Here is a 16,726-nt window from a genome sequence, read left to right as displayed (position 1 = left end):
CAAGGCACCAGTGACCCCGTGTTCCATCCAGGGGGTCAGTGTGGACATTGTAGAGGACTACAAGTACCTGGGAGTACACATGGACAATAAACTGGACTGGGCTAAGAACACTCAAGCTGTTTACAGGAAGGGCCAGAGCCGCCTCTATTTTCTGAGGAGGCTGAGGTCCTTCAACATCTGCCAGACAATGCTGAAGATGTTTTATGAGTCTGTGGTGGCCAGTGCTATCCTGTATGCTGTTGCATGCTGGGGCAGCAGGTTGAGGGTAGCGGACGCTAACAGACTAAACAAACTGATCCATAAGGCCAGTGACATTGTGGGGGTGGAGCTAGACTCTCTGTCGGTGGTGTCAGGGAGGAGGATGCTGGCCAAACTACATGCCATCTTGGACAGTGTCTCCCACCCACTCCATGACGTGCTGGTTAAACAAAGGAGTACCTTCAGCGGAAGACTCACTACTAAAAGCACCACAGAGCACCACAGGAAGTCATTCCTGCCTGTGGCCATCAAACTCTTTAACTCCTCCCTCTAAGTGTCAGTCTGTATGACCCTAAGTCATTAAACTGGACATTGATCATTACATCTATGCAATATTTCACATAATTGTGCAATATTCTGTGTTAATACTCCTGGGCAATATACTTAAATTCCCTATTTATTGATATTGATATTTATTCATACTTCTATTACTGCTATGCAATATCCTCCATCTCATTATAAATAAGCTACACTTAACTTGGCAGTTCATTCACTAGTACTTTATACCATATTATTATCATCAACCGGTAAACCCACTTTGTACTTCACATTTATTTTATTTTATACTCATACCCACTTGGTACTTGGAATTTATTTTCTGACCTGTATTACACTGTATTAAAAAATGTTTTGCCTAGTACTTCTATTCCTGGGTGCACTGACATGATAGTGAGCTGCTGTAGCAAAAGAGTTTTCGATAAAGTATTTCTGATTCTGAAGGTGTGAACATGGCAAGAGGACTGACCACAGACAATAGCCAAGCGCATAACTGTGCAGAGAGCTGAGAAAGATGTAAGACTCAGAGTGGATCTGGAAACAGAACCTCTACAAAACCTAGAGGTGGTCCTGTTCACAGATGAATGCTGCTACAGAGGAGACAGTGGAAATGTGGCCTCCTAAGCTGTAGTAAAACAGGATCCACATACAAAGACACATCTCACAATAGATCAAGGTCTCATACCACAACCAGCCCCAGCACAGCTGGCTGAAATAGTGGCCTTAACAAGAGCCCTGGAGTTGTCTGAAGGAAAAAGAGTGAACATCTACACAGACTCAGCCTATGGACATGGAGCTCTACATGTGGATGGACCGCAGTGGGTCAGAAGGAACTTCCTGACTGCAGCCAACACTCCAGTAAAGCACCGAGCACAGCTAGAAAAACTGGTAAGAGTAGTACTACTGCCTGCAGCTGTGGCCGTGATGAAATGCAAAGGACACCAGAAACTAGACACCAGCATAGCCGAAGGAAATTATGCTGCAGACTTAGCGGCCAAGAAGGCGGGAGGATACACACCCAGACAGATGTCTGTCACCGTTGAACAACTACCAGAACTAACAGAGACATCATTGAAAAGCAAGAATAAGCAGGAGTATACGAGCAAAGTTAATGGCATTGGAAAGGAGCAACAAAGAAGGAAGGCCTGTGGAGAGCTCATGATGGAAGAATAGTGGCTCTAGCCAAACTTTGTCAGCTACTACTCAAACAAGCACACAGACCAGCTCATGAGAACAAGAAGAAAACACAGAAGAACTTACAAGGATGCTGGCACCCTTTTCGCCAACCAGGCCTCTGTAGCCATTTGCTAAAATCAAAAAAGTTCATTTTATTTCTCATTAATGTACACTCAGCACCCCATCTTGACAGAAAAAAAACAGAAATGTAGAAATTTTTGCAAATTTATTAAAAAAGAAAAACTGAAATATCACATGATCATAAGTTTTCAGACCCTTCGCTCAGTATTGAGTAGAAGCACCCTTTTGAGCTATTACAGCCATGAGTCTTCTTGTGAATGATGCAACAAGTTTTTCACACCTGGATTTGGGGATCCTCTGCCATTCTCTCTTGCAGATCCTTTCCATTTCTGTCAGGTTGGATGGTGAACATTGGTGGACAGCCATTTTCAGGTCTCTCCAGAGATGCTCAATTGGGTTTAGGTCAGGGCTCTTGCTGGGCCAGTCAAGAATGGTCACAGAGTTGTTCCGAAGCCACTCCTTTGTTATTTTAGCTGTGTGCTTAGGGTCATTGTCTTGTTGGAAGGTGAACCTTCGGCCCAATCTGAGGTCCTGAACACTCTGGAAGAGGTTTTCTTCCAGGATATCTCTGTACTTGGCCGCATTCATCTTTCCTTCAATTGCAACCAGTCGTCCTGTCTCTGCAGCACCCCCATAGCATGATGCTGCCACCACCATGTTTCACTGTTGGGCAGGTGATGAGCAGTGCCTGGTTTTCTCCACACATACCCCTTAGAATCATCAGACCAGAGGATCTTATTTCTCATAGTCTGGGAGTCCTTCATGTGTTTTTGGAAAACTCTATGTGGGCTTTCATATGTCTTGCACTGAGGAGAGGCTTCCGTCGGGCCGCTCTGCCATAAAGCCCCGACTGGTGGAGGGCTGCAGTGATAGTTGACTTTCTGGAAATTTCTCCCATCTTCCTACTGCATTTCTGGAGCTCAGCCACAGTGATCTTTGGGTTCTTCTTTACCTCTCTTACCAAGGCTCTTCTCCCACGATTGCTCAGTTTGGCTAGGCGGCCAGGTCTAGGAAGAGTTCTGGTCGTCCCAAACTTCTTCCATTTAAAGATTATGGAGGCCACTGTGCTCTTAGGAACCTTGAGTGCTGCAGAAATTCTTTTGTAACCTTGGCCAGATCCGTGCCTTGCCACAATTCTGTCTCTGCGCTCCTTGAGCAGTTCCTTTGACCTCATGATTCTCATTTGCTCTGACATGTACTGTGTGCTGTAAGGTCTGATATAGACAGGTGTGTGCCTGTCATAATCGAGTCCAATAAGTTTAATTAAACACAGCTGGACTCCAATGAAGGAGTAGAACCATCTCAAGGAGGATCAGAAGAAATGGACAGCATGTGAGTTAAATATGAGTGTCACAGCAAAGGGTCTGAATACTTATGACCATGTGATATTTCAGTTTTTCTTTTTTAATAAATTTGCAAAAATTTCTACATTTCTGTTTTTTTCTGTCAAGATGGGGTGCTGAGTGTACATTAATGAGAAATAAAATTAACTTTTTTGATTTTAGCAAATGGCTGCAATGAAACAAAGAGTGAAAAATTTAAAGGGGTCTGAATACTTTCCGTACCCACTGTATGTTTGTATATGTGTATGTATATATGTATGTATGTATGTATATGTGTATGTATATATGTATATGTATATATGTATATGTATATGTGTATGTATATATGTATGTATATATGTATATGTATATATCTATGTATATGTATATGTATATATGTATATGTATATGTGTATGTATATATGTATATACATATTTGTATATATATTTGTATATATATATGTGTGTATGTATATATGTGTGCAAAATATATGTATATGTGTGTGTGTATTTATGTGTATATACATGTATATATGTGTATATATCTGTGTGTATATATGTGTGTGTATATGTGTGTATATATGTATGTATATCTATGGTAGTGGTAATATTAATACAGTAATAATAATAATAATAGGAATGATAGTGATAGGAATAATAATGATAATAATAGTAATAGGACCAATAATAACAATTGTAGTAGCAGCTGTCGAGCAGGAACAAGGGGGCAGCAGGTGGCCCACAATCACAATCACAGCTCAGTGCATCATGGGAAGTCTCACGGCAGTCTGGGCCTATAGCAGCATAACTAAGGGATGGTTCAGGACTCACCCAAGCCAGCCCTAACTGTAAGCTTTATCAAAGAGGAAAGTCTTAAGCCTACTCTTAAATGTGGAGATGGTGTCTGCCTTCCACACCCAAACTGGGTCCTGATTCCACAGGAGAGGAGCTTGATAACTGAAGGAATTCTACTTTTTGACACTCTAGGAAACACAAGTAACCCTGCAATCTGGGAGTGCATTGTTCTAATGGGGTAAGAATGCATTATGTGCTCTTTAAGATACAATGGTACCTGACCATTAAGAGCTTTATAGGTGAGGAGAAGGATTTTACATTATATTCTGGATTTTAGAGGGAGCCAGTGCAGAGAAGCTAATATTGAAGAAATATTACTGATAAAAAATGTTTTGCTCTGCAAGATCTTGCAGGCACATGCGGTAACCTATATTCATTAGTCTCTGTTGCATCTCAACAGGAGCCATCTCAATAGCCAGAAAAGAATGTGGCAATAAGTAAAACTTAAGTACAAAAACATTTTCCAGAGTGGTATGTTGCCTGTAATGTATATAATATATTTTGTCTTTTTTGTGTGTGTATGTCTATGTATATAGTATGTCCATAAGGATGTATGTAGCCTACTATGTGTGTGTGTATATATATATATATATATATTTATATATATATATATGCTAGATGGAATACACCTCTGAAGGAAATGCAGCCTTTTGCTGTTGTTGTTAACACGTGTATGGAACGCAGCCTTGCTTAGGTTGTAGGTGTAGCTCGGGATGTATCGAACGCAGCCGTAGCTTGTCTGGTTCCTGTCTCCGTCACTTATCGGGGCTCCCTGTACTATACAACACTTGCTAGCTGGTTAGCAAACTTTGAAACAAAGTTACACTATATAGTTACACTGTTTTGAATACAGAAAAGAAAACGTCACATTAACAGGGAATTAACAAAATGCCTGCAGTCTCTAAAGGGGATGGGATGCGTGGCCTGGCCGTGTTCATCTCTGACATCAGGAACTGTAAGTTTGTTTATCACAGTCATAGACAGTTCTCGGTTAGGCTAGTAACAAGCTAGCTGGTGTAACGTTGATCAACATTAGCGATCTGACGGGTGGTCAGAAGTGTCTCTTTTGCACTTTCTACCCAAAATGTTGGTAACTTTAACATATCAAAGTGTGTTTAGACAACCACGCAGCTGGCTTAATCAACGCTAGCCGCTAGCTTCCAGTTGCTAACGTCACGTCGAAGGGCGTGGGCCAGGACCACACCACTAACTGGAGATAACGCCAAACTGGCATTTTTACAAGTCTTCAGCGTTCCAAGTTTGTGTATGTTATAACTTTAGTTTTCAAATAATTTCCTGCCAGAAATATAGCAAATTCTCACTAAACCATTCATATTTTTTTCTAAAACGTTGCAACTCATAGTTTACTTTGTTTTGGATATTTGAGGTAACGTCAAAAGGACGTGCAGAACTAAAATTATGAACAGCTCTGGTGTATTACATATAGTAACCTACAGTGGGCTTAAAACCCGCCTAAATAGAGCTTAAACTGGCTGTCAATGTTTGAATATCCAAAACTGCTGATCTCATTGGATTTTCACACACAACAGTTTCTAGAATTTACATAGAATGGTTTGAAAAACAAAAAACATCCAGTGAGTGGCAGTTCTGAGGGCCAAAATTCCTTATTCCTTCCTTCCTCATCTGAATGGTCAGATTGGTTCAGCCTATCTTTTAATGGCTACTTCCAGCAGAATAATGTGCCATGTCATAAAGCACTTCATCATAAACTCACTCCACAAACATGACAATGAGTTCAGGGTACTCTAATGGCCAGATCTCAATCCAATAGAGCACCTGTGGCATATGGTGGAATGGGAGATTTGCACCATGAATGTGCAGCCAACAAATCTGCACAACTGCTTGATGCTATCATGATAATATGGACCAAAATCTCTGAGGAATGTTTCCACAATCCAGCACCTTGTTTAATCCATGCCATGAAGAATTCAAGCAGTAATAGACAGGTGTAACTAATAAAGTGGCCACTGAGTGTAGCTAATATTTCTCTGTGTCATGGAGCCTCACTATCCTGCATAAAAAACACATAAAAGAGTCATAATGTTGCATTGAGTGATATATTCTTTCATTATGATGAACACAGCAAGTGTAGTTTATTCCTCTCAGCAAAGCAGTGTAAACAAGGAAGTTTGGTTTATTCAAAATTATCACAGCAAGAGTGATCACAGCACTACATAACATGCAAAATATCTTGATCTGTTTGCAGGTAAAAGTAAAGAGGCAGAGATTAAGAGGATAAACAAAGAACTGGCTAATATCCGTTCCAAATTTAAAGGTAGGTGAACATTTCTGACCAGGCTAAACTTCAGGGATAGGGAAGCATATGGGATGGAGGGCCATGAGTCGACAGGTTCTCATTCCATCCAAAGACTGATTTGTAGCACCCGTTGCACTTTTTTGATTGGAATAAAATCCATCCAAAATCCATTGCTTTCCATGACACAAGTTTTCCTATTGCTGTTATTCTGCTTCGCTAACTCATCTCGTGACTGTGTATCGGCTTTGCCCCTTTTAGGTTCTTCAGTTTTTTTTTGGCTGTTGCTGTGTCTGTACTGTTAAAAGTTCACACACCTCACTGTGAATGAGTCTCTCTTAATCTCCTGTTTGTGTTGTTTCTCCTGACACCTGTTCCACGCTGCCTATAATGAAGCTGCCTCCTCTGCCCATAATGCCTCGACTGATTTTGAATATCCTAATCAATACTTTGTTCATTTCGCCCATGGATTATTTGGCTATCAAAATTAGGATCAGCTGAATTCCCCCCTGCCTTTTCCTCCATTACTCAGCAGTTTGGTATAAAATGACTTTATGCATTCTTTAGCACCTACCTTACTCCCAGTGTAAAGTCAGACAATTGAAATCCCTGTGTTTGTAACTTCATGTAGACATTCAAATCCATCTTTGTGTGTGGGTGTGGATGTGTGTTTGTATTTTCACGTGTGTGGATAGGAGACAAGGCTCTAGATGGCTACAGTAAAAAAAAGTATGTCTGCAAGCTGCTCTTTATCTTTCTTCTTGGCCATGATATCGACTTTGGACACATGGAGGCTGTCAATCTCCTCAGCTCCAACAAGTACACAGAGAAACAAATTGTAAGTTTGTCCTCATGTTCATCCAATGTCTAAAGTTGAGTGCTTGTTGATCATTTATCAGCAAATATGTTTGTGTGAAGGGGTGGGGACTAAGGGGTGTAAATAACTTGACAGATATTGTTTCCTTTATATGGTGGAATTGCACTAAAAACATTTTTCCCATGTCCCCTTTCAGGGTTACCTGTTCATCTCAGTGCTGGTAAACTCTAACAGCGACCTGATCCGTCTAATCAACAACGGCATTAAGAATGACCTGGCCAGCCGCAACCCGACTTTTATGAACCTGGCCCTGCACTGCATTGCTAACGTGGGCAGCAGAGAAATGGCTGAGGCTTTTGCTTCTGAAATTCCCAGCATCTTGGTGGCAGGGTTTGTAAATAAACATTAATGCATAGAGATTTTAACTGGCTCTAAGTCTTAAACAAATAGCTAAGTTGTTACTTTTAGTTAGAAAAAAACGCAACTTGATAAATGGTAGTCAATGGTTTAATGTCAGTCTTTGACACTAGTAGCTCTTGGTTACATTTGACAGGCATCTGACAAAAGAAATTGCCAGTATGAAGTCTTGTTTTTTGAAGCAAAAGCAATTACACACGGTGGCATTCAAATCAGCTCTTGACTTGTTATTATCCTTAAGATTTTCAAACATCAGACCCAATTTCTGTAATTGCCTCTTATATAGTAGTTTTCATTGTAAGTGGTGCAGTCCGCCTTTCCTACTTGGTACTTGCGTGGACTATGTTTGTGCCCATAGAATGTGACTCTTTTGGTGGACCTTGATCTTCACTCTGTCTCAGGAGTCTTCGGACTCTTGACTTGGACCTGTCTGTGTTCAGTCATAGACTGGGGGTAGGGGTGGGGTGGGGTTGACAGCCCTATCTGTTTGTCTTTGCGTTAGGGCTGGGCAATGATACAGTATTGCTCATTACTTAATCGTTTGGAAACATTTTTGTTGTCCTATGGATTCTAAGCAAATTGTAATTTAAAGCAACAAACAAACAAAGCAAAATTAGTTATGTAAGATTTTGTTTTAGATGTATGAAAGGGTTTTGATTCATGTAATGCATAAGAGTGGAACACAATTCATTGCAATTAACATTGATCATTGTACTTTGATAATTTTATGATTTTCCATGTGTTTGTTATATGGAGATATATATCAATATTGGAAAAATATACATATTAGTATCGTGATTGGTTTAAAATATATTGCCCAGCCCTAATGTGCATTTGTTCTGCTGTAGAAAGGGTATTATATTTAACTATTATATAACACTATTAACATGCACTTACTATTGCCACTAGTAACCACCACGATTTGAATTATATATTGTTTATATATTGGATTATAATGCATGAAGTTGTATTGTGCTTGCCTATATCAGGGACACCATGGACAGTGTGAAGCAGAGTGCAGCACTATGTCTGCTACGACTCAACAGGACGTCTCCTGACCTGGTGCCCATGGGTGAATGGACAGCACGAGTGGTCCATCTGCTTAATGATCAGCACCTGGTAGGACTGTACCTATGTCCCAATTCCATACTACATACTGATTCTAAGCAGGTTTTGAGTATGTAGTGTGTTCACACTAGAAAAGTGACAAATAAAGTATACTCAACGCAGACAGTATGCAGACTAAATACGGCCAATTTTTGAGATACACACTATTCTCCTACGATGCAATGCGCAAAAGAAGTGGAGCTGCTCATAACTGGAAAAAAAATCATCTCCCAAACAATATTGGAAAATAAATCTTAGGAAAAACATCTCAACGTCTCTTCATAAAGTTTATTTGGCTCTAGCTTTCCAAAGTTTTAGTTTGATTGATGTCCGGCATTGTATGTATTGTATAATTTCCTGTTAGAATAAAATGGTATGTTGATTTTTCTCCCCCCGCCATAATAACTGCTAAATCAGTATACTATGACGATTAGTATGTAGTTCATACTGTATAAAATTAGTATATAGTATGGATTTGGGTCGCAACTACTGTTTTGTTTGGCCCACTCCCTCCCTCTAATGTCTGGGCACCTGAAACAGGCCCAGGATGATGAAATATTCAGTCAGTTGGTTTGTATTTTTTGTATAAAGGTGTGTCTACCTGTTTTCAGGGAGTGGTAACAGCAGCCACCAGCCTTATTACCACTCTGGCCCAGAAGAGTCCTAACGACTTCAAAACATCCATCTCACTGGCTGTGGCCAGGCTCAGTAGGGTGGGTGTCTTTCTGTAACTTAACATATCTTCATCCCACTGAGGTCAAAGATAAAATCTGATTTCAGCATTTTCTGATGTGTTGTCTTGTTCTTGCTTGTCCAGATTGTGACTTCTGCATCCATCGACCTACAGGACTATACATACTACTTTGTTGCTGCACCATGGTTGTCTGTCAAATTGCTGCGCCTGCTACAGTGCTACCCTCCACCTGGTATGGTACAGTACAGGACAAGTAGTTAGTTGAACTTCATCACTGTGGACTGTTTAAAGGAAAAAAATGCCATTGTCAAATGTAATTGAAAATCTAGTTTCTCTATAACTTTGCAAAGGATATTTTATGTATTACAAAACTTTGGTCCACAGAAAAATATCTCAACAACCACTAGTCAGATTGAAAATTAAATTAGTGTGGATATCCATGGTCCCCAGATGATCATTCCTGATTCGATTATTCCAGTTTTTGTTATTTCTTGTATTTGCCCTTTCTTCTACTGCCAGGTCAAATTATGAGCTTTCTCCACAAGGTAACTAATGCCCACATTTTCATTAAATTTGCTGTGGGTATAGGATATAACTATTGACTTTGGTTATCTCATTACCTTTCCTCTAGCATCACCCTTAGGCTTTGTGAAACCGTAGCTTGCCAATACCAGTGCAGTATTCCGCTATATAGTGGGCTGCCAGGTCTTGTGGAACTCCCTGGATTGACAGTTGACAAGATGGAATTATGCTTCTCTGGGCTGCATGTATTCAAGCGACCCCTATCCACGTTCATGTGGTTGTTTCTTTTTTACTTGTATGTAATATGTAGTAAGTAATGTTTTTTTTTTCTCCTTTTCGAACCCACTTCCCGTCAGGAGTTGAATCATCCGATCAACTTGCTTGACACACATGTCCACTCAACGCATAGTTGAGATTTGGGAGGTGTGTGTGTTTGCTCCTCTAAGACCTACGGTTACCCATAACAACCTTCTCTCCTTAGGTTTGCAGAGATGTTTGAGGCAGGGAGAACAGCTGGTCTGGCTCTGTCCAAAATGACAAAATGCACCTACCCACACCTCTAAAGGGGCAATACATACCAGTGGCATCTTCACATGTCAGCCCAAGATGACACACATCGATGTGTCAGAATCAAGCCGCAGCCTCCGGGCCTGAAAAATTAAGCAAACCCGGAAGTGCCAAAAACTGCAGTTCATCAAATGCCAACTTGAGGCTGGCTCCAATAGTGAGTCAATCCCCAGTAACCCACATGTTAAAATGCCCTACTTTACAGCAGAAATAAACATGTTTACAGCCTGGTACAAAAAATGCTTTTGGTCTCTATAGCTAATTTCCCCCTTCATGACAACTGTGAGGGGGGTGAATTTATTTTATAACTCACCCTCTTATATTAAGGGTTAAAGTTATGCATTATTAAGGATGTGGCCGCTTTAAGTGACAGGTGGATGCCCTATCAATGTGGCTTGCTGCTAGGTGGTTCAGCAACCAGGCTTTATTCTGCCTGCCTCAGCTCCACCTCTTTGCCCATTTTTGGATTAGCCGGAGTCAGGGATGTCAAGACGGCGATGGCTGGAGCCGCTGGAAGCCATCCACTTTGAGCTTCACAATGGCTCTGCAGAAACTTATGGGTGACATCACAGACACTACGTCCACTGTCTTTTCTGCCCAAGCATTTTATCACATTTGCTGTCTGCTTATCCCAGCCACCGTAAATTGACTTCTCTTTGCATGAAACAGGTGTGCCACCAGCATCAGTTGTGTGAACACTGTTGTGTGTTGCACTTAAATCTGTTGACATGTAGCCATATAGGCTTTTCACTCTGCATATGCTAAGAATAGCCCTGGGCAAGAGTTGACCCTGGGATAACTTGGGATAACCAGTTAAAACTGGGTTTACCATATTGTTAACCCAGGGTTAACCTTAAGCCCAGGGCTATATGATTCACACTGCACTTCTACTAGCCCTGGGTTAAATGTCCGTTGGAACATGCGACTAATGTTTACATTCTAGAATGACAGCAGGCGTATTGTAATGATGTGACACAGAAGTCGTGTGATTGGTCAACAAAAACGTGACACAAATTCCATTGTTTACTTTAGCCTCGTTTCACACTCGCACACTTTAGCCCTGTGTTTAATCAATTTTCAGAGGATAACCTGCAAACTAGGGGCTTGAACTGCTCCGGAGCAGGGCCAGCAAGCCCTAGGCTAAAGTCAGAGTTAGCTTACTTGGAATGTGCCAGGATTGTGCCAGTGTGAAAGCTTTCTTAGCCTGGGGCTAAGTGCAGTATGAAAAGCCCTATAGTTTTAGTTGGTTTGGTTTATTGGATGGAAATCTAAGAAACACTGGACTCTCTCTTTTAATTAATTATCACAATTTTTAGGACACATCTATGACCCATGATAGTAACTGTATTATTTATCTCTCTACTGTTTGCCGTCACATCGTTCTGAATCCAGTCTCCGTTGTTCTCAATGCTAATGTTCGAACGCTTTTCACCATAATGGCTGCAAGCATTGTTTCTGAGATATTTATTCCCATAGTGTTTTCAATAAAACTAGAATGTTTTGAATGGTTAACATTTCCATCTTTAAAACCCATCTTTAAAAATAGAATAAAGTTGCATGAAGTTATTTTTGACACCAGATGGCACCAGAGGAGAATACAGAAAAAAAACCCCATAGCAATGAGCATTGATATAATGTATCATTTTATCTCATTCTTTTGGATGAGGTGGCAAAAATATTGTGTGTGTTTACTTAGACATCCATCAGAAAACCAGCAACATGTGATTCCCGTTGAAATCTGTAATGTCTCTCCTTGTAATATGACATTACATAGAGTGATTTGATTCATTGTTAATATAAATGTATAATGGACCCCTTATACTAAGAAAATGTGGAAATAATAATGCTGACAAAAGTTACAGTAAAGGCTAGGAGATGTTAAGAATATAGCCTTTGTTGTTGCAGAAGATGCAGCGCTGCGAAGTCGCCTGACAGAGTGTCTGGAGACCATCCTCAATAAAGCCCAGGAGCCACCAAAGTCCAAAAAGGTCCAGCACTCCAATGCAAAGAATGCTGTTCTATTTGAAGCCATCTCCCTCATCATCCACCATGACAGGTTGGTCATATTCACTGTGACAAGCTTTCTGCTGGTCACAGGGAAGCACAATGCAAATACCACCTAGAATTTTAAAATAGCAATAATGTAATGGTAGTGGTAATATTACTACCAACATGTATTAGATGTTAGTTTTCAGTCCAACTGTAGCAGACACTGAACTGTAACACTGCATCAAAAACACCAAGAACTAAGTTATGCTTTATCTTTAAACTTCACGTCAAGGTCACAGGGCAAACACAGCTGTCATTAGTTCACACTCCTGCGTTGTGTAGTGTTTGGATGTTGAAAGGTGTGTTGGTATTTGGACTCTACAGCTAATTGTATCTTGTTTCTGGTCTCTTAGCGAGCCCACCCTGTTGGTACGAGCCTGCAACCAGCTAGGCCAGTTTCTGCAGCACAGGGAAACCAACCTCCGTTATTTGGCTTTGGAAAGCATGTGCACACTGGCCAGCTCAGAGTTTTCTCATGAGGCAGTAAAGACGCATATAGAAACTGTGATCAGCGCTCTAAAGGTATGTCCTTCATCAATTGTGTGTCTTTGATAAGCTTTTGCAGGTTAATGTGTAAAGGATTTGTATAACTTGGATAACTTCTTTTAGACCCTAGTGGTTGGTCTACCATTTTTTAACAATCTGACCTGTGTAGCTATGGAGTCTGAAATGTACCACTCTAATTGTTAAGCACCTTTTCAGTGGTTATTTACTGTATAATTGCTTTATTAATAGTTGCCTCTAAAAACAGTTGTTAGTTTATTTAGTTATTGAGGGAGCATGAAAAGTCATTCTTACTCTCCAGTAAGAGTATTGATAAATATCCAGGCTGATAAGAGTATTGATAAGATAAAGATACAATCCTAACGATACCCACCCCTACAGCTGGTTATGGATTCACCCTTTGGGAGGATGATCAAATTGTAGTTCAAACCCCTTCACTATAAGCCTTGTTTAACCAATGCTATTTTGTGATTATTATTTGTTATGGCACACAGTGCGATCACTCACAAAAATGTGAAGAATTACTTCAGGACATCCTGCTTACTTCATCAGTGAGCATATGTGTTTCACTTTTTTTCTTGCTAATGTAAATTATGGGAAAATGTATAGCTTTTAGTCAAATAACTTTCTATTGCTTTTTTGGCCTTCTGCCAATCACATGATTACTAATATTACTGATAAACCTTGCATTGGGTTAGTCACTCAATTCATTCAACTCGAAGTAGTGATGAGGTCTTAAAATGTATGGAAAGTGTCTTTTAAAAAGGTCTTAAAAGGTATTAAATTTAACTTCAGGATTCCTGCATATACCCTGGTGTGTGTGTGTGTGTGTGTGTGTGTGTGTGTGCGTGTGGGGGGCTCAGACCCGACCTGACCTATCTCCACACTTCATTTTAGCGCTGTGCCAGTGCTGGAGATGCATCTATGACACAGACAGTAGAAGAGAGAGATGGAGACAGTGATGTAACCTGCTCGCTAGGTTTTTATAGAGTCCCGACCTCACAGTCTGCACACTGTTATAGAGCTTGGCAACCGACGTCACTGCGCAGTGCATTCTGGGACGTAAAAAGTGTGCCGCCATATTGTGAGGCCACATCGGGCGAGAATTAAAATATGAACATATCTGTAAAAATATGTTGAAAAGTCAATTAAAAGAACAAAATGTACTATATAGAGACAAACTTCTACCAGACGCAAGAAAACGGTACCTGGAAAAGATGGCATTGATCGGAAATCTGGATCTGTATGAGGTGCTTGCAAGAGAATGTAGTCGAGACCCCGACTATTTACCTCCTCTGACATTTCCAGATATTTTTGTATATTTAGTCTGTATGTGTCCCAGAACTTGTGGCAAAACATTACTCAAAGGACATGCAGCCTCATGTTCCAAATGAAAAAGAGCAGTAGTAAAGAAGTGGCTGTTGTTTATGAAAGAATTGCCCTTAGGCCTACTCAGTTAAGAGTTTTTTTTAAAGTGTTATACTTGACTCAAAGAGTATTAGTTTGTTACTTGAAGTTTAGTGTTTCAAAGTAGTTCAACACAAGAAGCACAAGAAACTAAACATTGCAATTTGCAGGAGATTTTCTTTAATTAAAATATAAGTTTTTAATTATCAAATTGTCATTGAAGTATTTCATGTACAAATAGCATACCATGTTCATTCTAAGGCAGGCACACACCCCCACAAAAAATACAAACATGTTCAATCTCAGGAGGGTACCACACATTCACACACACCAAATAGAAAACAAACATTTCTCCTGGGGTCTTTTTACCATTCAGCATGCACATTTTTCGGTTTCATCTGGCCTTACAACAACACTTGGACACATGTTAACTAGGATACAGCGAACATTAATAATCTTATCAAGAAGGGTAAATTCTTCATCCTTACAGGGAAGCAACAAACTAATTGGTACTGTGTTATGTAATAGTGTGTACTTATTGTGCAAGCTACCTATTACCCTTTCTACGTGTATCCTAAGGTGTGCTATAGCACATGTGTCTTCCACATCCTTAGCATCGAGTTGACATCTGCTTTTAGTGAATGCAGGAGTTTCAACTTCCGTGCACATCATTCCCACACTGTCTTTAATATCAAAGCCTCGGTCCGCTAACACTAAATCGCCAGGCAACAGTTTAAGAAGTCCACAGTTCTCAGTTATGTGCTTGTCAGATGCTCGTCCCCCCCATCCCTTTGAAATAAATTAAATTAGGCCTTGGGGTGTAATTCCGATCAAGTATTTCATTGTGTGTGTACCTTTGTAGTTGGAAAAGGATTGCGCGCGCGCCATTAAATTTGACGGCCTCTCTGTACGTAATTCAAAACAGTCGACAATAATCGCAACACGCTTTCCAAAAGCTTCCAAAAATTGATGTGGCATTGTGGCTTGTAAACAGTGTCTCTCAGGTCAGTACAACAACGGAGAAAGGCGTGCATGCAGCACACCGATGGTGTCGGCAAATGTAGCAGAAAGAGTTCTACGTGACACATTAAATATGTGTGAAAGATGCTGGATTGGAAGATCGAGCCTTAGACGAATGAGTGCAAGTAAAACCATTTGAAATTGTGACCGTTTCTTTGAAACTGGCAGGAAGGGCTTAACTGTAGCAAACATTGACAACAAAATTGCAAAACATGGAAGTCCTGTATAATATCGTACCTTCTCTGTATTATCTCTGAAAAATTCTTCATCCATCTTTAACTTGTTCAACTCGGACCTAAGCTCCCTATTTTCCTGCAAAACATGGGTTAGTTCTGCACTGCTTTGCTCACAGAACTGACATTCTACTCTAAGTCTCTTAGCTGCTGGTTTGTCTGTTTCTGTCCGTTCACTATATTCCTCCTCTTCCACAGCTCCTGCCTCTGCTTGATCCACATATTCCTCTTCTTCTGCAGCTTCTGCATGTTCTAGGACTCCATCTCTCTCATCTTCATTCATGTTGTTTTGTTCACTTTGGCCTCCTCCCTCAGATTCTCTCAAACAGTGTCTATGTTGTCTGCGGCCATGCCGATCTGACACTGTGGCTGTGACTTCACAGTGACCCAGGTGCAGGGCTGGAGCCCGGTCTGGATGAGACTTGTCCATCTCATATGCTGGTTTACCTTTGGGAAGACAAGAGTATCTATATTGAAACAAATTATTGCAAACAGTGGAAATACTATATGTAATGCTATACAATAGTACATATTATGTTATAATGTAATTATTTATATTTATTTAATATGAAGACTTCAGATGCAAAAGCCTCTAAGTGCCGTCTGAAATTTCAGACAGCACTTAGAGGCTTTTGCATCCTCAGCAGCAGTGATCCTAGAGATGCTTGGCTACAAGAGCAACCATGGGAGCCATGAGAGACAGTACCCACCATGGAAACGAAGGTTGGAGGCAAAAATCAAGGAGGCCCGGAAAGAAGTAAGCCAACTGACAGAGGCTGAGAGAGGTGCAATGAGACAGCAAGTACCCAAGAAGTACAACCAGATGCCCATACCTGAAGCACTCGAAACTGCCAAACAAAGGCTCCAAGCCTTGACCAGCCGCCTAAAGAGATACACGAGAGATGACTCACAGAGGCACTCATCATGGCTGCACAGGAGCAGGCCCTGAGCACCAGAGCAATAGAGGCCCAGATCTACCACACCAGACAAGACCCAAGGTGTAGGCTGTGCAAAGAGGCCCCTGAGACAATCCAGCACATAACTGCAGGGTGTAAGATGCTGGCAGGGAAAGCATACATGGAGCGACATAACCAAGTAGCTGGCATAGGAACATCTACAGGAACATCTGCACGGAGTTTGGACTGG

General features: G+C 40.7%; 1 protein-coding gene across 6 annotated transcripts in view; it reads left to right on the top strand.

The window, feature by feature from the left end:
- The first annotated feature begins 3,994 nt into the window (after positions 1–3,994).
- LOC122871833 (AP-2 complex subunit alpha-2) overlaps positions 3,995–16,726 on the top strand; it is a 39,700-nt gene continuing 26,968 nt past the window's right edge. The window contains exons 1-9 of one of the 6 annotated variants that reach the window (XM_044187488.1): positions 3,996–4,146; positions 6,196–6,264; positions 6,939–7,081; positions 7,257–7,450; positions 8,467–8,596; positions 9,196–9,297; positions 9,402–9,510; positions 12,273–12,423; positions 12,770–12,938. In XM_044187488.1, the coding sequence (XP_044043423.1) occupies positions 7,031–7,081; positions 7,257–7,450; positions 8,467–8,596; positions 9,196–9,297; positions 9,402–9,510; positions 12,273–12,423; positions 12,770–12,938 (906 nt within the window). In that variant the 5' untranslated portion in view covers positions 3,996–4,146; positions 6,196–6,264; positions 6,939–7,030. Of the gene's footprint in view, positions 4,147–4,683; positions 4,924–6,195; positions 6,269–6,938; positions 7,082–7,256; positions 7,451–8,466; positions 8,597–9,195; positions 9,298–9,401; positions 9,511–12,272; positions 12,424–12,769; positions 12,939–16,726 lie in introns of those variants that run through there. The other 5 variants (XM_044187576.1, XM_044187305.1, XM_044187393.1 and 2 more) reach the window with 5 other exon arrangements.

This window comes from Siniperca chuatsi, linkage group LG1, assembly GCF_020085105.1.
Source record: "Siniperca chuatsi isolate FFG_IHB_CAS linkage group LG1, ASM2008510v1, whole genome shotgun sequence".
In the NCBI taxonomy this organism is placed as follows: Eukaryota; Metazoa; Chordata; class Actinopteri; order Centrarchiformes; family Sinipercidae; genus Siniperca; species Siniperca chuatsi.
The sequence above is the reverse complement of the archived record's forward strand: the minus strand, read 5'-3'. Positions and strand labels throughout refer to the sequence as shown.